The sequence below is a fragment of the Globicephala melas genome, chromosome 19 (assembly GCF_963455315.2).
Source record: "Globicephala melas chromosome 19, mGloMel1.2, whole genome shotgun sequence".
NCBI lineage: Eukaryota > Metazoa > Chordata > Mammalia > Artiodactyla > Delphinidae > Globicephala > Globicephala melas.
Genome location: NC_083332.1, coordinates 8119140 through 8142060, shown reverse-complemented (window position 1 = coordinate 8142060; position 22921 = coordinate 8119140). Strand labels below are relative to the sequence as shown.

Sequence of the window (22921 nt, the reverse complement as noted above, 5' to 3'; positions counted from 1 at the left end):
TCAAGGGTGCTGTGAACATTCTAGAATGTTCTACATCTGCCCCATTATTCATAAGGGTGGAATTAGAGTAGCCCCAGGCTCTGTGTGATGCCAGGTAGAAATTATCTGTAGGCTCCCCTCCCTTCTTGACGGAGGTGTGCCCCCCATCGCATGTTCTAGAACCCTCCTGTCTGAGTGAGGGTTGAAAGCCATCATGGCAGTCCCTGCTGCTGGTGTTGGTTATGTAACTCTTGCTCTGTGGACTTGAGAGATGTTGTCTTCCACAGCGCCTGTGAACGAGCCGTCCACAATGTCAGTGGGGATGCGGGCGTTGTCTGGGGGTCCTGCCCCTGTGGAGGGTTCCTAACCAGCTTGACAGGGTTCATCAGGGTGGTGTCTGTACACATTCTGCACACTTGCTTGGAGTTTTTATTGTCTTCCATATTGGGGTGGCTCCTGGCACTTGGGGCAGGAGCCACTGGTGTAGACTGATTGGATTAATTTGCCTCCTGGGTTGGTGTGCAGGGTGGGGCGGGTGGTAAGTCCTGTGGAGCATCCCCCCACTGTCCTGGGAAGATGCGCCCACCTCCTCTCTCTCTCCGTGTCTGACTGTCTCTGAGACGTTCTCTATGGCATCGGCCCCATCAGCACCTCTGCTCAGTTCTCCCTTCTCTGAGCAGCTTTCTGTGGTGAGGCCCAATTTCACCCCTCCCCCACCTGTGACCTTTCACCTCCTCTCCCATCTGCCCCTGACAGGTTCCCTCTGGGCCCCTGGGCCTTGCTCTCATCCCAGTGGCCGGTCCCCCATTGTGAGCCCTGCCCTGTGGGTCCCTGGTCAGCCTGTGATGTGTCCCCCCTGCCCACCACGCCCTCCCCCAAACCTGGTCACACACCTACTCTGTTCAGAATCAGCTGTGACCACTGAGAATGGTGCCCCTCTGTCATTCAGTCCATGTTTACACAGAGGGAACACAACAGACCGAAACCTGGGCTCACCCGCTCCTCCTCGCAGAGTCAGGCAATAGATAAGATAAATCAGAGTCACGCGTGAGATAGTAATCAGAGCTTTGAAGTAAAGCAAAGCAGGAGAGGGAGGTGGAAGTGCTGGGTGAGGGGGTGGGGATCGTGACTGCCAGCAGAATCAGGTTGAGCCTCACTGATCTGGTGCAAAGGTCCTGAGGCAGGTGTGTGCCTGGGGCGTCGGAGGAATATGGTGCAGGCTGGTGTGGGTGGAGGGGAGTGAAGGAGGGAGAGAGGGTGAGAGGTGAGGACAGAGGTGGGATGGGGGCAGATGATCACAGTAAGAACTTGGACTTTGATTCTGAGTGAGGCAGGAGCCATGGGAGAGCTCCGAGCAGAGGAGGGACGTGAGCAGACTTGCATTCTAACATGATCCCTTTGGTCACCATGTGGGGATGAGATTGTAGGAGAACCAGGGCAGAATCAGGGGGACAGAGGGGACAGAACCTGGTTGATGTTTGTCACAGCCAAAAACCAACATCACTATGAACCCAACTCCAGAATTGATTCAGATTTCCTTAGTTTCCCCCTGATGTCCTTTTTCTGTTCCAGGACTCCACCTAGCACACCGCGTTATACGTTGCGTCGTCATGTCTCCTTAGACCTCTCTTGGCTGTGACAGTTTCTCAGACTTTCCTTACTTTTGATGGCCTCGACATTTTGGGGGACTACTGGCCAGGGATTTTGGAGAATGTGCCTCTCTCGGGATTTGTCTGATGTCTTTCTCGTGATTAGACAAGGGGTTAGGGGTTTGGCAGGAAGACCACAGAGATAAAGTGCCCTTCCCATCTTATCACATCATACTATCCACTTGACTTATGATGGCTGACACTGACCTTGATCGCCTGGCGGAGGCCACAATACTTCTGATTCTACACTCCTGGCAGTGAAAATGGTAAGCGTGTGCCTGACGCATATCTATTTACTTGCATCCATTCGTTTTAATCCTCACAACCCTCTGAGGTGGGCGCTACTTTTAATCCCATTTTATAGAGAAAGAAACCGTAGGGAAAGGGAGGCTGAAGTGACTCGCCTGAGGTCACACGTCAGTTAAGCGGCATTTGAGCCCAGAGGTCTGGTTCCAAAGTCCAGGCCTTAACCGTCACCTGTTTTTTATAAACTGTATACGTACATGACTCCATTTTGGCACATTATAAAAAAATACATAAAAATGTACATTAAAAACAGGTGAGGAAGATTTTTAAAAATCAAACATTTTAAAGAGCATATTTATCAATAGTCATTGCTAATGATAAAACCTAAAGTCTCCATTTTGAATGATGTTCTTGATAATTAAAGTTTCAGTCAACTTTTTGCCAGTTCTGCTGAAAACATCACTGATTTTACTTTTTTTTTTAATTTATTTTTGGCTGCGTTGGGTCTTCTTTGCTGCGCGGGCTTTCTCTAGTTGCGGCGAGCGGGGGCTACTCTTCCTTGCGGTGCGCGGGCTTCTCATTGCAGTGGCTTCTCTTGCTCCGGAGCACGGGCTCTAGGCACACGGGCTTCAGTAGTTGTGGCACGTGGGCTCAGTAGTTGCGGCTCGCAGGCTCTAGATCGCAGGCTCAGTAGTTGTGGCACACAGGCTTAGTTGCTCCGTGGCATGTGGGATCTTCCCAGACCAGGGCTCAAACCCGAGTCCCCTGCATTGGCAGGCAGATTCTTAACCACTGTGCCACCAGGGAAGTCCCTGATTTTACTTTTTAATATGGCTTAAAAAGAGCTTACAATAGGAACAGCTTACAATAGGAATGGGACCATCGTCTTTATTTTCTGCTTACATTAACTGTGTTTTCTTTTTTTGAGATAATATTCACATAGCATAAAAATTAACCATTTTGAGGGGGAAGGGATAAATTAGGAGTTTGGGATTAACAGATACACACTACTATATATAAAAGAGATAAACAACAAGGACCTACTGTGTAGCACAGGGAACTATACTCAATATTTTGTAATAACCTATAAGGGAAAAAGCAACTGAAAAATTATATATATATATATATATATGTATATCTGAATCACTTTGCTGTACACCTGAAACTAACACAACATTGTAAATCAACTATACTTCAATTTTAAAAAGTTAACCATTTTAAAGTGCACGGTTCAGTGGCTTTTAGTACGCTAATAACGTTATGCAACCATCACCTCTATCTAGTTTCCTGCCAACCCACCTATCTAGGATAATTTCGTTGCCCAAAAGGAAACCCTGTACCCATTAAGCAGTTTCTCTTCGTTTCTCCTCCCCCAGCCCCTGGCAACCCCTAATTTGCTTTCTGTCTCTGTGGATTTACCTTTTCTGGACATTTCTTAGAAATGGAATCATACGATATGTGACCTTTTGTGTCTGTAGCTTATGATTTTTAATCTTTTGGTTTCTTTGTGAGTCCTTTCTTATGCCCTCTGTCTCTTTTTGTGAGGATAGTTTCATTAAAAGTTGATAATGTGATCTATAAGTCAAGTTACTTGAGAATGTATTGTCAAGCAAAGGGACATCATGGTCTCTGCTTTGGGGACCTTGTACCCTTCTGAGGCACCTTGCTGCCTGGACTGTCCATCACCTTCTGCCCAGCATCAATCCATCTATTGATTACCTGTCCAGCTGAATATGTTTTATCTCCGAGATTAGGGAATAACTAGAAATTGACATTTTACTAATGGAAACAAACAGAGAGCCCAGGATGAGTATGGACATCTGGTCTGAGGCCAGAGTGGCCAGTGGCCACATTGATGGGGAAGGGAGAGACTTGATAAACCAAGCTGGGGACCAAAAACTAGTCATTCATTTGGAAAGAGGTGAAATGGGATCCCTACCTTACACCGTATACCCCCAGATGGTTTAAGGATTCAAAGTCAGATGTAAACCGCCAATCTCAGTTTAGACTTTGGGGAAAGGCCAGGTTCTGAAACAAGACACACAAAGAGCTGCTGGGTGAGGAAGATTTGAAGGCCTTGCATATCTCAGCTATTTTTCTCTGTCTCTGAGGCTCTGAGCAGCAGCCCTCCCTGCATGGTCCTGGGCGGGAGGCCAACCCCTCTCCTAATAAGATAATTAGTAGCTTTGGGACCATCAGAATACCTTAGCGAGAAATGGCCTTAGCTGGGGCAGTTGCTTGATCAACCAAGAGAGCTGGCGTAAGGGCGCGTGTGCACTTCACATCCTGCCTGGCCGCCCACTTTTAGCTGCTCTGCCCTGCTGTCCGGCTCAGATTCCAGCGGGCCCTTGACTCTGCTCTTTCCCCTACACCTCCTGGTCAGTCCGTGTGCGGACCCTGTTGCTTTGCCATCAAATCCAGACTCCAACCACTTTTCGCCTCTTCCCCTGCCACCATTGCCTCCTCTCTGGGCTCCCTGCTCCCATCCTCACCTCCTGCAATTTGTTCTCCACTCAGCAGCCGGAGGGATCCTGTGAAAACCCAAGTCAGATCACGTCCCCGGACTCACCCAGAATAAAAGCCCGAGTCCTCACCACGGCCCACCAGGCCCTCTGTGGCTGACCCTCATCGTCTCCTCAACCCCGCTTCACCTCCTTGCTGTCGCTCAAGCATCCCCAGCGTGTTTCTGCCACAGGACCTTTGCATCTGCTGTTCCTTCTTCCTGGACCACCCTTCCCTGGGTGTCTGAATCGCTCCTTCCCTTACCTCCTGCACATCAGCTCAGACTCCCCTTTTTCTGTGAGGCCGCCCCAACCACTTTCGCTAAAAATGCACCCGCAGCCCTCCCCGCCCCCTCCCCACAGCACCTTTCTCCCGCCTCCTTGCTCTCCTCCTCTCGGCACCATGTCTTTGTTCGTGGTCTGACTCCTGTCCTAGAACGTCACCAGGAGAGTAGGGATGTCTGTCGTCCTTGCCGCTGTCTCCCCAGCAGTGAGTGGGGCAGTGGAGAGTCCTGGGAAGGACGTGACCTCAAATCAAATGGATCTCTTTGGCCCGAGTGGGGAGCTGAGTTTAGAAGGGACCCGAGAGGAAGCCAGAGGCCGGTTAGCGACTCCGCTGCAGCCCTCCAGAGGTGAGCACAGATAGGGTTAGACGGACGATGATGCTTGTAAGTAAGCCCTGGAGGAGGGTGGGGGGCATTTGTTAAGAAACAGGATGAAGTGTGGCATCTTGAAACCAGGACCACAAACCCATGGCTGGCTCAGGACCTGTCCACCCAACTCCCTGGCCCTCGTGGGGTAGACCTCAGGCTCCCACTTCTCAGGACTCCCCAGTGGTTCTGCCTCAAGCATCATGTGAGAGAAATCGGGCCATGATTAGGGAAGGCTCCTGACAAGTTCAGGAAGAAAAGAATTTCCACCGGGGAAGGGTAGAGGGAAGGGAGGTCGTGCCAGCAGATGCCCAGTTTCGCAGCATTTTCCTGGACACTGGAAATGAGGCAGTGGGGTGTCCTGGAAGGCAGTCCAAGGATTTGGTGTCCCGAAGTCTGGGTTCAAATCCCAGTGCTTCCTTTTACCACTGAATAGCTTTTCAGTTTGTGTGCATTCGGCTGCAAGTAACAGTTTACGCTGATGAGTGATGGCGAAACTGTCCTCTTATTTTTTTTTAACACATTTTTTAAAATGTACTTTTTGGGGAATTCCCTGGTGGTCCAGTGGTTAGGACTTGGAGCCTTCACTGCTGTGGCCCGTGTTCAATCCCTGGTCAGGGAACAAAGATCCCGCAAGCCTCGGGGCATGGCCAAAAAAAAAAAAAAAAAAAACCAAATTAAAAAAAAACTTTTGCTTTTTGGAATGGTTAGGACATTGGCTGAAAAACCAAAAACTATTTTTGAAAAATTTGCAGTGGAGTGTCTCCGTCCCATCTTTGTCCCATCTGCTGGGTCCCCCTCCTAGTTCATAAGTGAGTTTAGTGCTGTAGAGATCCTTCTGGAAGTTCTTTAGACCTAGAAAGGCATTTAGGATATATAGTCTTTTTTTTTTTTAAGTGGATGTATAGTTGATTTACTAGAATATATATTCTTGTATCTCCTCCCCACTGTCTTTAAGCGGATGGTGACGTTTTATACACACTGTTCTGCATTTTACTTTCCGCACAGAACAATAGTCGTGGAGAACTTTCTCTGTCAGTATATGGAGAACATCCTTGTTCCTTTTTTAAAAATAACGTCTTTGGGGCTTCCCTGGTGGCGCAGTGGTTGAGAGTCTGCCTGCCGATGCAGGGGACACGGGTTCGTGCCCTGGTCCAGGAGGATCCCACATGCCGCAGAGCGGCTGGGCCCGTGAGCCATGCATGACCGTTGAGCCTGCGCGTCCGGAGCCTGTGGTCCGCAACGGGAGAGGCCACAACAGTGAGAGGCCCGCGTACTGCAAAAAAATAAAAATAACGTCTTTATTAACATATAATTCACATACCATGAAATTCACCCATCTAAAGTATACAATTCAGCACTTTCTAGTATATTCACAGGTTATATATTCAAGATTATATAATGTGTAACCATCACCACTATCTAGTTTCAGAACATTTTTATCACCCCCCCCCCAAAAAAAATTTTGTGCCCAAGAACCGCCACTTCAAATTCCTCCCTCTCCACAGCCTCTGGCAACCACTAATCTTTCTGTCTCTGTGGATTTGTCTATTCTGGACAGTTCATAAAATGGGATCATACAATATATGGTCCTTTGTGTCTGGCTTCTTCCACCCAGCATGATGCTTTCAAGGATCATCCGTGTTGTACTGTGGTGTATCAGTGCCTCGTTCCTTTTGATGTCCGAGTAATATCCCACCATACCGAGAGACCACGTTTTGTGGATCCGTGCCTCCATTGGTGGACATCTGAGTTATTTCAGCCTTTTGGCTATTGTGAAGAATGCCGCTATGGACATTTGGGTACAAGTTTTTGTGTGAATGCATGTATTCATTTCTCTTGGGTATCTATGTAGGAGTGGAATTGCTGGGTCACGTGGTAACGGTGTTTAACTGTTTGGGGAGTTTCGCAGACTATTTTGAACTGAGGCCCCGCCATTCTCCACTCCCACCAGCGGTGCCTGAGGGTTCTGCTTTCTACACATCCTCACCAGCACTCATTATTGTCTGTCTTTTTGGTTGTAGCCATCCTAGTGGGTGAAGCAGTCTCCACTTGTGGTTTCGATTTGCATTTCCCTGGTGGCTAATGGTGTTGAGCATCTCTCCATGGGCTTGTTGGCCATTTGCATCCTTCATTCTTTTTTTACAGCTGCATAGTATTCCCATTTAGATGGACCCAGTTTAGTGAACCTGTTTTCCACTGATGGCCAGTGGATTACTTCCAATATCTCGCTGGCAGACACACACCTTGCCCTAAAAACCTCCTGAATGTATAATTTTGGATATGTCAGGTTGTACCTGTAGGATCAGGCCCATGAGTGAAACCTCCGGGTAAAGGGTAAATAAATAAATGTGCTATAATCTTGACCGGTATTTCCCTGTGCAGTTGATTCTCGTTCCCACACGCCATATTTGTGAATTCATCTACCTGCTAAAATTTCTTTGTAACCCCCAGCTCAGCACACCGGGTGCTTTCCCAGTCATCTACAGACATATGCAGAGCAGGTGAAAAATTTGAGTCGTCCTGCGTGCCTGTTCCCAGCTGAGATGGACCAGGGCGATCCTCTGTCTTCTTGTTTCAGCTCGTACACTGTAGCCAAGTGGCTTTTTCTTGGTCTGTTTAGTGCCGCGTTTTTCACATTTGGGGGCTTTTGGTTGCTGATTTCACTGTTTAAAATGCCCCCCAAACATTGTGCTGAAGTGTTGGCTAGTGTTCCTAAGCTCCAGAAGGCTGTGATGTGTCTCAGATGAGCTTCGTTCAGGTGTGAGTTACGGCGCCGTCGGTTATGGGTTCGCTGCGAATGAATCCGCCGTATATATTAAATCAGGTGTCTTTAAACAGAAACACACGTTAAAAACAAGGTTATGTATTGATCGGTTGATGAAAATGTTGGGACCAGAGGCTCATGAGAAGCTGTATTTCCCCCAGGAGCAATAGTTCCTTATTCTCTAATTCAGTGTTTGTGGCAACTTCGTAGAACATAACTGCCATGAATCACAAGAGTTGGTTGTGTAGGGGTTTTTTTTGTTTTTTTAAGCTGTGCCTCACCGGGATACAAATTAAGCGTAATAAAAGGCACAGACCTTAAGTGCGCTGCTTGATGAATTTTGGCGAATATTACCTATGTAACCATCACCCAGATCTGGTTACAGACCATTTCCACCATCACAGACGATTTCCTCGTGGACCTTCCTAGTCAGTACTTAGCCCTCTCCCCCTCCTGCTGCCCCCTTAAGGCAGTCACACCTCCGATTTTTTTCCCCATCAGTTTCGCTAGAACTTTACTTCAAGGGGATCTCACAGTGAATGGTCTTCTGTGTCTGGCTTCCTTTCCTCAGCATGGTGGATTTGAGATTCATCCATGACCTCACCTGTATCAGTAGTTTATTCCCTTTCATCATTAAGCTGTGTTCAAGTGCGTGGATATAACATAGTTTGTTTCTCCATCTACCAGTCGATGGACACTGTGCTGTTTCCGATTTGGGGCTTTTGTGAATAATGCTGCCATGAACATTTCTGTACAAATGTTTCTGTAGACATACTTTTCACATCCGTTAAGTCAATACCTTGGAGTGGAATTTCTGGGTTGTAGAGTAGGTATATGTTTAACCTTAGTTAATTCAGGCTTTTAGTTCTCTTCTGGAACAAAACATCTAGTTGAAGGCCATGCCAGGGATATTTGGCAACTCAGTGTTGCCAGGACGCTGGGTCTGTCTCTGATCCACTGGGCCTTCCCCCTCAGGAGTGCAAAACGGCTGCTGTAGCACTGGCCATTGTCACCATGCTTCACATCATTCTCTCAAGCAGGAAAGAGTAGGGGCAAATAATTCTTCCCAATGTAAGGCTCTGGCTTTTTTATCCAAATGTAAAAATCTTCCCGTGTCCACACTTGGCTGCAAAGGAGGCTGAGAAAGGAAGTTTCTGGCAAAGGGGCAAAAGGCCTATACTCACCGTGAGTCATCCTCTTAGGAGGGTACATTGCTGAATGGAACCAAATCCAAGTTCTGTTTAAAAGGATATCAGACTGAGACTGGATGTTGGACCCTCCTGAGCGTCGGAGAGGAGCCTGTGAGGCCACATTGTCAGGGGCCTGGACACTGGCTAGGAACTGGTGGCTTGTGTTCTGTACAAGAGCAAGAGCCCCAGAAGGAAAACTAAAGAGACGGAAGCTTCTAGAGCAGTGGTCCTTGGACCAGCAGCATCAGCACCTGGGAACTTGTGAGAAATGCAAATTTTCAGCACCCCCCCCCCACCGCCCCTGCCCCCAACCTGCTGATTCTGAAATCCATTCTTTTCATTCTTTATTTTAAAAGCCTTCCAGGTGATTCTGCCTGCCCACGTTTAGGAACAAGTGGTCTAAAGCATGTGTGGAATGTTGTAGGGACTTTTCTTTCCCCTTCACTTCTCTTAACTCCATTTTTTCCTGAACTTGAAGTGTTCTCTTTCGCTTGATGCCCTGGGCAGCTCTGTGTCCGGTCAGTGTAATCCCTGCTCTTGTTCCCTTCACCCCACCCCGTTACCTGTTTCACTCCTCAGAATCTCCCCCTGTTTTTCATACACTCGTATTAAGAAAAAATTCAACAACCTTTTCAGATCCCTGATTTTCTCGGCAAGTCTGTGACTTTACAGCTGCATTTAGGAGAGCGGTGAATGGCAAAAAGGGAAGAGAGAGAACATACCAAACATTTCTAGTGTGTGACTACCTGTGTAAACAAGGCTTTTAGGAGCTAGACACCAGTTGCTTTATGAGCAATCCAAGTTTTACAGGGCACGCTTTTATGTTGTTAAACTAATTCAGGGATTTTAGAACTCTAAAGGTCACTGAACGTAAAGGTGGTGTCGATTTTAATTGCTCTCCAAATAGCTCTTTCTTTCTCTCTCCCCAAAAGTCTGGCTGGATGGATAGATGAAAAGAGAGATGGTGAGGCCTGGATCTGGGCAGGAATAGTGGTCATGGAGAGGAGGAGATAAAGTGGAGAGATTTGGGAGGTGGAATGGGTAAGACTTGAGTGAGGGACTTCCCTGGTGGCACAGTGGTTAAGAATCCACCTGCCGATGCAGGGAACATGGGTTCAATCCCTGGTCCGGGAAGATCCCACATGCTGCGGAGCAGCTAAACCCGTGCACCACAACTAATGAGCCTGCGCTCTACAGCCCGTGAGCCACAACTACTGAGCCCGCGTGCCACAACTACTGAAGCCCGTGCACCTAGAGCCCGTGCCCTGTAACAAGAGAAGCCACCTCAATGAGAAGCACGTGCACCACAACGAAGAATAGCCCCGTCGCTGCAACTAGAGAAAGCCTGCATGCAGCAATGAAGACCCAATGCAGCCAAAAATAAATGAATTAATTTAAAAAAAAAAAGAAAGAGTTGGGTGAGTCAGAGGTGTGAGGTCAAAGTTGGTACTTAGTCTCTAGAGAGGGCTGTATCAGCTAGCTGCTGCCACATAACAAATAACCCCCAACTTTAGAGGCTGTTCTGGTTACTGTTGCTGTTTAACAAATTACCCCAAAATGTAGCAGCTTAATGGAACAATTGTATTATGCTCACAGGTTTTATGGGCCAAGAATTTGACATGGAATTTGACATAGTGGGTCTCTGCTCCATGATGTCTGCGGTCTTGGCTGGGAAGACTCGCAGGCTGGGGGCTGAGGGCTTGTTCATATGCCATGAATGGCACCTGGGCTGGGATGACTTGAAGATAAGACCATCAACCAAAGCATCTACTCATGGTCTGTCCATGTGTCTAGCTTAGGCTTCCCCATAGCGTGGTGGCCTCAGAGCGGTCAGAATTCTATTAAGGTGGCTTAGGGCTTCCAGGGTAAATGTCCTGGTGGACATGGCAGAAACTGAATTGACTCTTATGACCTAGCTTCAGAAGTCACATAGTGGCACTTCTGTTGCACTGTCCTGGTTGAAGGAGGCACAAAGTTTCCTCAATTCAAGAGGACTGGCAAGATCGCACTTTGGTAGATCATGGGAGGTTGGAGACATTATTTCAGCCATCTTTGGAAAACACAATGCGCCACAGTGGATTAAAACAAAACGGTGATTCCAATGGTTGGAATTTGGCCTTGGGTACCTCTGGCTACTTCTGTCTTACCTGGGTGTGTACAGCTGTAGGTCAGCTAGGCGGCTCTGCTTCTAGGGCTTGGCTGGCTGTGAGCTGGGATGATAGAGGTGATGGGCATGTGTCTCTTGTCCTCCAAAAGGCTAGCCTGGACTTTGTCACATGGCAGCTGGGCAAAGAGTAGGCTCAGAAACGCACACCATCACTTCCACCACATTCTGTTGGCCAAGGCAAGTCAAAAGGCCAGCCCAAGTTCAAGGGTTGGATAATAAATAGGAGGAGCTCTAAACATGGGACTAGGGAGAAGAAGAGTTTTTGGCCCCAGTGGACTTTTTTTCAGATCCCCTTACCATCAGCCCTCTCTCATTTTGCTGGGCCTCTCTTCTCAATCAGCGGATTCACAGAGTACAGTCCTTGACCCACGGAAGGCTTTGAGAGTCCTTGTGATGGGCTGCAAAGATGTCTAGAAATGCCAACTCGTTTGTGTCAGGTTGTGTTTGACTGCAAATAACGGAAAACCTAACAGTGGCTTAAACTGTAAGGATTAAGAAGTCTGGAGGCAGGCAACCCACGAGGAGTTGTTAAGAACCTAGGCTTTTTCTCTCCTCTCATCAGTTATCCTCCACAGGTAGGCTTATCAGCCTCAGATTTATTGCCTCATGATTGCAAAATAGCTGCCACAGCTCCAGTCTTCTCAACTGTATTCAAAGCTGGAAGCAAGAAGCAAAAGACTTTCTCCCTAGAGAAGCTCTGTCTTTATATTCTGGAAGAAAAACTTCCCCAAATTCTGTCTTCCCCAGAAGATTCATTGAGCAGAACCCAGCTCTGTACACTTTGGCTTTTACTTATTTGCAAAACTATGGCTAGCCTAGCTGCTAGGAAGCTTGGGAAAGTGAATGACTGATAAAGGGGATAGCAGTGCCCCTGGCCTCGTCCAATTATTTTAAAGCTATTTGGGCCACAACCCACAGTAGGAAATATGTACACACACAGACACACATAATTGAAACCAGTATCACAAACTGGTCCTTTTGCTTACCCTGTGTGATGCTTTTTAGTATTTTCTATTCTATCCCATTCCATTTGACCCTATACTCTTTAACTTAAAAAAAAAAAATTCCTTGTCGCAACCTGCTAATTTGATTTCACAACCCTCAAAGGCATGACCCATAGTTTGAAAGAGACTGACTGACTCAGAACAGCGTTTGTTTACATCTTGGAATTGGCAGGGGTTACCCTGAGCAGCACCAGGCTTCTGTGAGCAGGGCGAGGAGGGGTGGGGAAACGGTGTTTGGAAAAGCAACAGCTAGACTTTGCCACATCCTCTTCTCCACCTATCACTTCCCATCAGCAAATGGTAGAGTTCCGTCGACTTTCATTTTTATGACTTGCAAATAACCCGAGGGTTACTAGCATTAAATTAAATCTAAATTAAAATTAGCCTGTTTCTGGAGCTTCGCGGGGACTTTTAATTCTGTATCCTGCTCAGCAGCCTGGCTTCTGCACAACTCCTGATGACAACGCAAAACTCCAATGGCATTCCAAGTGCCGGAGGAATTCACACGATTTTCTGGAAGGACACTTTGTCATTGTTGCATCATGGCTGTTCTCTTGAGCTGGTTGTGGTTTCGCAAGCCCAGCTTTTCCTGCTTTTTATAGCCCAGTGGTGGAGAATGAGGTTCTTCAGAATCACAGGGTCTGAGTTCAAATTCTGGCCTCACAGTGTGGTTTGGGGCAAGTGTCCTGACCCCTGGGAGCCTCAGTTTCCTGCGCTGTGGGAAACGTTCCTCCTGCCTCCCCGGGGACTGGGAGGAATCAATAGCTGTGGGGTTAGCCCAGGGCCTGATACCAAGGAAGCCCTGGGGCAGGGTGGGCTCTTCCGAGATGTATCAGTCAGCTTTGGCTGAGTGATTTGCAGTAATGAGTGAGCCCTGGATCTCAGTGGCTGACAACAGCAAAGGCTCCTCTCTCGCTCACGTGTCCGAGCTTCGTGCATTGGCTGTGGCTCTGTCCACGTATCCATGTCATGCCAGGACTTGGGCAGAACCATGCGATGGCTTTTAAAGCTTCTGCTCTGAAGGAACGCAAGACGTCCACTCCCCTGTGCGTAATTTGGGCTTGCAGCTTTGCATGCTCATTGTGTGTCCCCCGCCTCCCCTGGTCACTTTTTCAAAAGCTTTTTGAGTATGTGTGTGTCGAGGAAGGAGAGGGACGTCTAATGTCACCCCTGGTTGAGAACCACTAGTCATGATCTTCCCCAAAGTCAAGGACTGGGTCTGCTTTTGTTCATGACGGTATCCTCAGCTCTCCCCCATGCTGGCCACAGAGCGGGAGATCAGTAAATGCCTTTCTCACCAGGCTGCTCTTCGAACGAATGATTGGGTTTGTTTAACCCCCTGTGCAAATTCATTTGTTCACCCCACAAATATTTAGTGACACCCTACCATGTGCCATGCTCTGTGCAGGCTCTGGGTGTCCCACAGGGAACAAAACAGACAAAAATCCCTGTCCTTGGGGGGGGTTGACATTTTGGTGAGGGAGACAGACAATAAAAACTCAGAGAGACGTATGATTTTTTGATGTTCAAGTATTTTCAAAGTAAAACATTTTCATTTTGGAAAACCACAAATGTGCACAAAGTAGAATAGTAAAACATGGACCCCATCAACCAACTCTTTGCCAATTTTCAGTTTTCCGCCACTCTGACAGACCAGCGCTGTCCAAGAGAGCTTTCTGCCACCATGGGAATGTTCTAGATCTGCGGTGTCCTGTGTGGTAGCAACCAGCCACGTGTGGCTGTCAAGCCCACGAAATGCCGCCACCGTGACCGCAAACTAAATGTTTAATTTCCTTTACACTTTTAAGGTAAATCTTTTTTATTTACAACTTTCATATTCCTCACTGTTCCCTTCTTTTCCCATTTGTTTATTGCAGTAAAATATACATAACAAAACTTACCATCTCAGCCATTTCGAAGTGTGCGATTCAGCGACATGAAGTGCGTTTGCGTAGTTGTGCAACCTTCACCCCCATCCTTCTCCAGAACTTGTAGCATCTTGCAGAACTGAAAGTCTGCACCCACTAAACAATAACTCCCGGTTTCTCCTCCCCTGCCCCCAGTCCCTGGCAACTGCCATTCTACTTCCTGTCTCTCCGTCATAAGTGGAATCAGATGGTATCTTTGTCTTTTTGTCACTGACTCACTTCACCTAGCTTAAGGTCATCCATGCCGTTGCCTGTATCAGAATTTCCTCCCTGAATGATACTCCATTGTAAATAGACACCACGTTTGGCTTCCCCGTTCATCTGTTGATGGACACTTGGGTTGTTTCTACCTTTTGGCTCTCGTGAATAGTGTTGCTGTGAACGTGGGTGTATACATATGTCTTCAAGACCCTGCTTTCAATTCTTTTGTGTATATATCCAGAAGTGGACTTGCTGGGTCATATGCTAATTCTATTTTTAATTTTTTGAGGAACCGCCAAAGTGTTTTTCACAGCAGCTGCAACATTTTACGTTCCCACTAACAGAGCACCAGGGTTCCAGTTTCTCCAGGTCCTCGGCAAGACTTGTTAATTTTTGGTTTTTTGATAGTAGCCATTCTAATGGGGGTGAGGCAGCATCTGTGGTTTTGATTGCATTTCCCTAATGATTGGTGGTGTTGATCATCTTTTCCTGTGCTTATGGCCATTTGTATATCTTCTTTGGACAAATAACTACTCAAGTCATCTGCCCTAATTTCATTTCATTAGCTTGAACTTAAATGCGCGTAGGCACACGTGGCTAGTGGCTTCCGTATTGGACAGCGCGGCTCAGTGTGCCCCTGAACTCCCAGAACTGGATTATTTTGCAGTAAATCACAGACATTTTATCATTTCACCCCTACGTATTTTAGGATGTATTTCTAAAAGGTAAGGACTCTAAAGGAAAAAAAGCAGAAAAACAAAAACACGATGCCATTGTTATACCTGGAATCTTAATCACAATTTCTTAGTATCATCAGGTATCCAGACAGCATTCAAATTCTGTCTTTCCACTCTTAGTGGGTTCACTTGTGTCTTTCAAGGCGCCCTCTGTCTGCCAGGTTGAGAGCTGCAGGATCCCGGGTAGCCCTGTGCACGAGTGGGCAGGGGGCACGTATCACTGGTTGTGTGTGGCCCATGGTCTCCCATTCAACACTCTATTTAGCCTCGTTTATCTCACCTAACAAATAGGGTAACAACAGGGGTTTGGAAGGACCCAAGGAGACCTGGTACCTGGCAGTTTAAGTCGGACCACGTGCATAATCAAATGATATGTAAACCCTTCCATGTGGTAACTCCATTTTTAGTTTTTTCAGGAGCCTCCATACTGTTCTCCATAGTGGCTGCACCAATTTCCATTCCCACCAACAGTGCAGGAAGGTTCCATTTTCTCTACACCGTCTCCAGCATTTATTATTTGTAGACTTTTTAACGATGGCCATTCTGACTGGTGTGAGGTGATACCTCACTGTAGTTTTGATTTGCATTTCTCTGATAATTAGCAATGTTGAGCATCTTTTCATGTGCCTGTTGGCCATTTGTATGTCTTCTTCGGAGATATGACTATTTAGGTGCTCTGCCCACTTTTTGATTGGGTTGTTTGTTTTGTTGTTATTGAGTTGTACGAGCTGTTTGTATATTTTGGAAATTAAGCCCTTGTCAGTCATATCATTTGCAAGTATCTTCTCCCGGGCTATAGGTTGTCCTTTCCTTTTGTTTATGGTTTCCTTTACTGTGCAAAAGCGTATAAGTTTGATTAGGTCCCATTTGTTTATTTTTGCTTGTATTTCTATTGCCTTGGGTGTAAACCCTTCAAATGTGGCAAAAGGCACCAGGTGGAAAAGCTGGGGCCTGGGGACTTTTGTCCAACCCGACTGGGCTGTGGCCAGAAAGCTTTGGGAGTTGCCACGCTAGGTAAGATTCACATGGCAGCTAAAATGACTGTGTAACAGGATCTGTCGCTTACGAAATACTCTACTGCACCTGAGGATTAAAGGCCTAAGAGCCTCTCCACTGCCGCACGCGAAAATAAGGACTATGGTTGTGCCCATTTTACAGATGAGGACACTGAAGCCTAGAGCGGTGAGGTCACTTGCCCGACTTCAGCCCATGTGTGGGGAAGTGGGGATTTGAACTGCTGACTCCAACCCCAGACTGTCACCCCATGCTGGGCCTCTTGGCATCAACCTGATAGCGACATAGATGCCAACCCTGGCACCTGAACGGGGGACCCATCTCAGAGGAACCCCGGACCTGCTGATCATCGACAAATGGTTTTCTTTTTATTATGGAAACTTTCAAGAAGACGTGAATTAACTAGAATGGTGTACTGAAGCCCCCAGGTAGCCATCATCCAGCTCTCACAGTTACCAACATTTGCAGTGTCTGTTAGCTCTCCTCCCCTACTACAACTCTATGCTGATGATTTATTTTGTACAGTTTATTAAAGGTAAAATTAACAGGCGTTGCATTGGCATGTGTTGACATACACAAATCTGAGCTGTGAATTTTTAAACCCCCACGTAACGGACACCCCATCACCATGCAGAGCCTTGCCCTCTCCCCGGAAAGTCCCCCTCATCCATTGGTCCGCTGTGACCGTCTGAATGAAAACACATGGATAACAGATTCTCACAGGCTGGAGCCTCCCACTGGACATTCACCCGCAGATCCCGTTTGGAGAGCCCTGTTCAGGAGACACCCACCTCCTGGCTCTACTTCTGGTCCGACGTTTACAGAACTTGGGCCACACCCAAAGCGTGGGGCAGGGAGGAGGGGAGAACCCACATGCAGCTGGCGGCTCTCACAAAGCCGCCTGGTCCAGGGCAGCGCACCTGGAATCTAGATGGGCCAGGATCCCGTGTTCCAGGGTCTTGTGACAGATGCTTTCTAGATCTTTCTGGGGCCTGGGGCTCTCCATAAAAAGGAGAAGCAGCTCTCGTTCCTCCTCTCTCTTCCATCTGCTCTCGCTTTATCGCTTTTTTGGATCTGAGCTATCCCAGGCATTCACAAAATGCTAACAAAGGCTGTCACCCAGCTTCGTCTTATCTTGACGCTGTGGCCATGCTGGCTTCACATTTAAAAGAGACGCTGTGGCCATGCTGGCTTCACATTTAAAAGAGAAACAATATGGGGCTTCCCTGGTGGCGCAGTGGTTGAGAGTCCGCCTGCCGATGCAAGGGACGCGGGTTCGTGCCCCGGTCCGGGAGGATCCCACGTGCCACGGAGCGGCTGGGCCCGTGAGCCATGGCCGTTGAGCCTGCGCATCCGGAGCCTGTGCTCCGCAACGGGAGAGGCCACAACAGTAAGAGGGCCGTGTACCGCAAAAAAAAAAAAAAAACCAATATGATGAGAGGACCGTCTGTGGGATAGTGGTTAAGGGTGGGGACTCTGCAGTCAGCCTACCTTGGCTCAGACCCCAGCCTGACCACTGACCACTGGAGGGATCTAGGGCATATGGCTCACCGTTCTGAGCCTCGCCTTCCTCATCTGTGGAATGGGGCTGCGAAAAGCACCTGCTTCATAGGGATTCAAAGATGGTGAACAGGCTAATCCGTGCAGAGTACTTAAAACCAGCAGCCACCATCATCATCATCATCATCATCACAGCCACCACCATTATTGTCATCAGGTCAATCCTTGTTATTCGTGGATTCCATATTTGTGAATCCGCCGAGTTGCTAACATTGATAACCCCCGAGTCAATACTCACGGCGCTTTCCTGGTCACGTGCAGACGTGTGTAGAGCCGTGAGTCTATTTGAGTCTCCCGATGCGCGTGCTCCCAGCTGAGGTCGAACGCGGCGACCCTCTGCCTCTCTGTTCAGCGCGAGAGCTATAAACAAGCATCCTCTTTAGTGCCCTGTTGTTTTGCACTTTTGTGCTTTTTGTTGGTGGTTTTGATCTTAAAGACGGCGCCTCCCGTGTAGGGCTGAAGGGCCGCCCAGTGTTCGTAAGCACAGGAAGGCTGCGATGTGCTCTGGAGAAATCGCGCGTGTGAGATGGCCCGCCCTCAGGCATGAGTTATAGCGCTGTTGGCCTTGAGCTCAGTGTGAGCGAATCAAGGATTTATATTAAATAAGGTGTCTTTATTGTTTTTATTATTTCTAAAATAAATTTATTTATTTATTTATTATTTATGGCTGAGTTGGGTCTCCGTTGCTGTGCGTGGGATTTCTCTGTTTGCGGCGAGTAGGGGCTACTCTCATTGCGGTGTGCGGGCTTCTCACTGTGGTGGCTTCTCCTGTTGCGGAGCACGGGCTCTAGGCGCATGGGCTCAGTAGTTGTAGCACACGGGCTCTGTTGCTCCACGGCATATGGGATCTTCCCGGACCAGGGCTCGAACCCGTGTCCCCTGCATTGGCAGGCGGATTCTTAACCACTGCGCCACCAGGGAAGTTCCAAACAAGGTGTCTTTAAACAGAAACACACATAAACCAAGGGGATATATTGATGGGTTGATGAGAATGGGACCAGAGGCTGGCAGGAAGCTAACCCCGTCTTTCCCCAGGGGCGGCAACTCAGTGGCCATAATCCCAAATTCACAGTGACCTTATGGGACATAAGCACCTCAGATGACAAGACCTGACTGTATTTTGCTAGATTGAAGTGCTGAAGGATTATACCATATAATGTTATATACTATTGCATGATGTGTGTGTGTGTGTGTGTATACACACACACACACACACACACACACACACACACACACACACACAGTATATGTAGATATAGTGCGGTGTGTCTGCTTATATATATGTGATAATGTACAGTGTTGTTTCCTGTAGTTTTAAACTTGTATTTGACCTCTCGTCTCTCTGACTACATCCTTCTCCTTTTCACTGACTGTCCCACTCACAGCCTCTCTCTCATTCTCTCTCCACAGCTGGCCCCCGAAAGGACGCTCCCCACGTCCCCAGCTGGGGGCCCTGCGTAGACCTGGAGTGGACACCCCCTCCTTCCCTTCATGATTCGTTTGTAGCGCAGGTAACCAGCCAAGCATCCCGCTCATTCCCGGAGGGGCCGTGGTCCCCCGTCCACCTCCCCGGAAGGGACGTTCCTTCTTGGAAGAGCCTGGCTCAGCCACATCCTTCAGCCCCTCCCTCTCCAGCCTGGGCCCCCTGGGTCATTCGGGCCATTCCCCCAACCTCCATGCCATCTGCAGCCAGGATCTCCCTCCCCGCTTTCCGTCTTCTCCAGATTCTCTGCAGATCCTGCCTTGTCATTCCCTAGCCAGGCCTTGCCCACCTTAGGCTGGTTGGGAAGGGCAGGGGCTCGTAGGCCACAGAGCTGGTGACCTGGGAAGACAGTGGGTGTGGGCGGAGATATGAAGCCGGAGAGAGTGTGTTACCTTGCTGCACCGACGCAGCAAGAGCCTTGGAAGGGCCTCTCTGGGGCAGTCCCCGGGGCCAGCTCTAGAGGCGAGGGTGATTGGCGTGTGAGGCTCCGGGGCCGTGTGTTTCCGTTCTAGACTGGGCTTGTTAGCCCAGGGCCCACGAAGTGTGTACGTATGTGCATATGTGTGTGTGTCCCATGACACACTTCCCCCTGGGAAAGAACGTGTAACGTTTCTGGCCCACATGCATGTTTCTGGCAAGAGGGTCTTTTGCTTTCATCAGACTCTCCAAGGTACTGTTCAGAGAAGACCCTGAACTAACCATGTGGGGTCCCTCCCTGAGATTCTTTGTGTCACAGAGCCGTCGAGGGTAATAGGGGCTGTAGTGGCGATCAGGAAGTTCAGAGAATGCTATTGGGGGTTAGGGGTTGTGACCCAGCTGAGAGCACAAGTAAGATTTTGTGTGTGTTTGGCGGGGAAGAGGGGGGCGGTGCACGACAGTCACCATGTCCTCACCATCCCCCTCCCCCTACCAAGAAGAAAAAGAGAGGCTAAGAACTCCACAGCCCTGGACTGGGATTGTGTGTGATTTCTCGTGTTCTGTCTGCGCGGTTGGGAGGGAAGGATGTGTGGGCTGATGGAAGGATAGGCGGATGGGGACTTCCCTGGCGGTCCAGGGGTTAGGACTCAGTGCTTTCCCTGCCCGGGCCCGGGTTCAGTCCCTGATTGGAGAACTGAGAGGATGCAAGCCTCTCAGTGTGGCCCAAAAAAGTAAAAAGGAGGAGTGGGTGGAAGGACGGGTCCGTTTGTGTGTTTGGAAGACGAGGAAGATGGGCGGTTGGGTGGAAGTTTGGAAAGATGGGTGCGTGGAAGCTTGGTGGGATGTCCGGAGCAGTGGTGGTTGGCGCAGGGGTGGATGGGCAAACACAGAGAACTTGTTTTCTCACTTGTAAAATGGGGCACACGGCATCCCTTTCCCATGGGGGCTGAACAAGCTAACATTTGTGAAACGCTTGGGACAGTGCCTGGCGTTTGGTAAGCAGGAGACAAATGTTAGCCGTCCTCATCATTCCGACAGGCTCAGCCCGGCTCCGGCGGTTCCTCTGCCTCAGAGCGCCCACCCTCCTGGTCCCTCTCCCTCTCTCTTCCCTTCCTTGAGAACCACGCTGCATGTGTCTTCCAGGGGGACCCAGAACCCGGGCCCCTTCATGCCGCCTCCCCTCCCTCCCTCCTTCACCCAGTCACGTGTAGGACAGGAGCACAGGCTTGGGGCCAGACTTCTGGGTTCAGGCCTGGCTCTGCCACCTGCTAGCTGGGAGGCAGAGAACCATGGTCTCAGCTCTTCCTTTTACTCATCTGCAGAGCGGGGGTGGCAGGACTCACCTCGAGGGATACTGTGGGGATTAAATGAGTTACATGTGTGTGAAGCACTTAGCACGGGGCCTGCATGTGATCAGGACTCAGTCTGGGTTGATGTCATCACCATCGTCATCAGATGCTGGGGAGAGAGAGGGAGGAGGAAGAGGCAGCTGTCTGTCTCTGATCAGGAGGTTCTGGTACAGAGGGCACCTGCCCCACCCCTACCCATGCCCCTAGACTTAAGGGGACAGAAACCCTGACCCCTCCAGGGGTCTTGGCCCCAGGGAATGGTCCTTGCAGGGAGGGTCCTGGCACGCTGCCGACATCTAACTTGTCTCCCTTGCCCTCTTCCCGCCCCGCCCCATCCAGTGGCGATGGATGATGAGGATGGGAGATGCTTACTAGACGTGATTTGGTGAGTAATGGGCTCCCCACCCCACCCCGCCCTCCCCCACCCTCTCCCTCCCCTCCCCTGTCCCTCATCTCCTCAAATATCTCTCCTCTCCTCTCTTTCAGTGACCCTCAGGCCCTCAATGACTTCTTACATGGATCTGAGAAGGTGAGTGCTGGGGCAGAGAGAAGCATCCCCAGGGCAGGGGCCTGTGGAATTGGGAGCTGAGAGACGCTCCCCCCTGATTCAGGAGACATCTGCCCCTTGCCTTCCCTGAGCCAGGCCCCAGGGTTATGGCAGAGAGCGAAAGAGCTGGCAAATCCCTGCCCTCACTCCATACACATCTCCTTGGCAAACAGAGCAACCAGAGAGCTAATAAAGGTGATGGTGGGAAGCACCATGCAGAGCAGCATAAGAAATAATAATGTCACTTGCACAACAAAAGAGGTTGAAAAGAAAATGAATGGGAGGCAGAAGCAGGGGCTTCTCTAGCTGGTGTGAACCTGAGGGATCAAAGGGAGGTGCCCATGGCACTCTGGGCAGGGGAAGGACAGGTAGGAAGCTTGGAAAGTTTGAGAAAGAAGGCCTGTGGGGCCGGAATGAAGGGGAAACTAGAAGGTGGTAAGACTGGAGTGGACAGAAGTCACCAGGTCATGAAGGGCTTGGAGGACCTTGATTGAGGAGTTCAGACTTTATTCTGAATGTGACAGGCAGTTCTGATGGGTTATTAAGCAGGAGAATGCCACATTCTGTTTGCACTCCAGAGAATGGAACAAAGTGGGGGAGAGTGGATGTCTGTTGAGCCATGAGGAGCTGTATCAGTCACCTACAGCTGCATAACAAGTTATCCCATCCCTTAGTGACTTAAAACAACATTTGTTAGAGCTCTCAGTTTCTGAGGGTCAGGAACTGGGGAGTGGCTTAGCTGGGTGTCTAGCTCAGTGTCTACCCTGAGTAGCAGTCAGGATGTTGCCTGGAGCCGCTGTCATCTGAGGGCTTGTCTGGGGCTGGAGGATGTGCTTCCACAATGACTCACTGCCGTGGCTGTTGGCTGGAGACCTCAGCTCCTCACCATGTGGGCGTCCCCATAGGATTGCTTGAGTGTCCTCACAGCATGGCAGCTGGTTCCCCCAGAGCAAGTGACCCAAGGGAGAGAGCCAGGAGGAAGCTCAGTGCCTTTTATGACCTAGTCTCCAAAGTCACACACTGTCACTTCCGTCATACTGCATTTACTAGAAGCGAGTCACTAAGCCCGCCCACACTCACAGGGAGGGAACGGAGCTCTGCTCCTTGAGAGGGGATGTATCACATAATTTGTGGAGCGGAGGCGAGTGTGGAGTGGAGGTCGGTGGCCTGGGCCCCAGGGCAGGCACAGGAGCAGGTGCCAGGCGCTGGCTCTGGGATCTGTCTGGGAGGCAGAATCACTAGACTTGCTGGTGGATTAGATGGTGAGGAAGAAAGAGCATCCAGAATGCCTCTTGGACTTGACCTGAGCAGCTGAGTGGGTGGTGGTACCGTTCTCTGAGACTGGGGGTTCGAGGTGGATTGTAGAAGTCCAAGGGCGGCTATTGGATATACCAGGCTGGGGTTCTGGAAGAAGATCAGCTGGACAGAGACACTGGGGAGGCTTGGCTGTGGACAGACATTCATTGGGCGCTTGGGGCCTGTTCTAGGCATTGCCCATGTCTGCGGGAACGAGACAGGTCCCTGTGCTCCTA

General features: G+C 49.2%; 1 protein-coding gene across 4 annotated transcripts in view; it reads left to right on the top strand.

Moving 5' to 3' along the window:
* BICRA (BRD4 interacting chromatin remodeling complex associated protein) overlaps positions 1–22921 on the top strand; it is a 76639-nt gene that overhangs the window by 32438 nt on the left and 21280 nt on the right. For all 4 annotated transcript variants that reach the window (XM_030873766.3, XM_030873759.3, XM_060289382.2 and 1 more), the window contains exons 3-5: positions 19004–19104; positions 21182–21227; positions 21329–21371. In XM_030873766.3, coding sequence (XP_030729626.1) covers positions 21187–21227; positions 21329–21371 — 84 coding nt within the window. In that variant the 5' untranslated portion in view covers positions 19004–19104; positions 21182–21186. The remainder of the gene's footprint in view (positions 1–19003; positions 19105–21181; positions 21228–21328; positions 21372–22921) is intronic.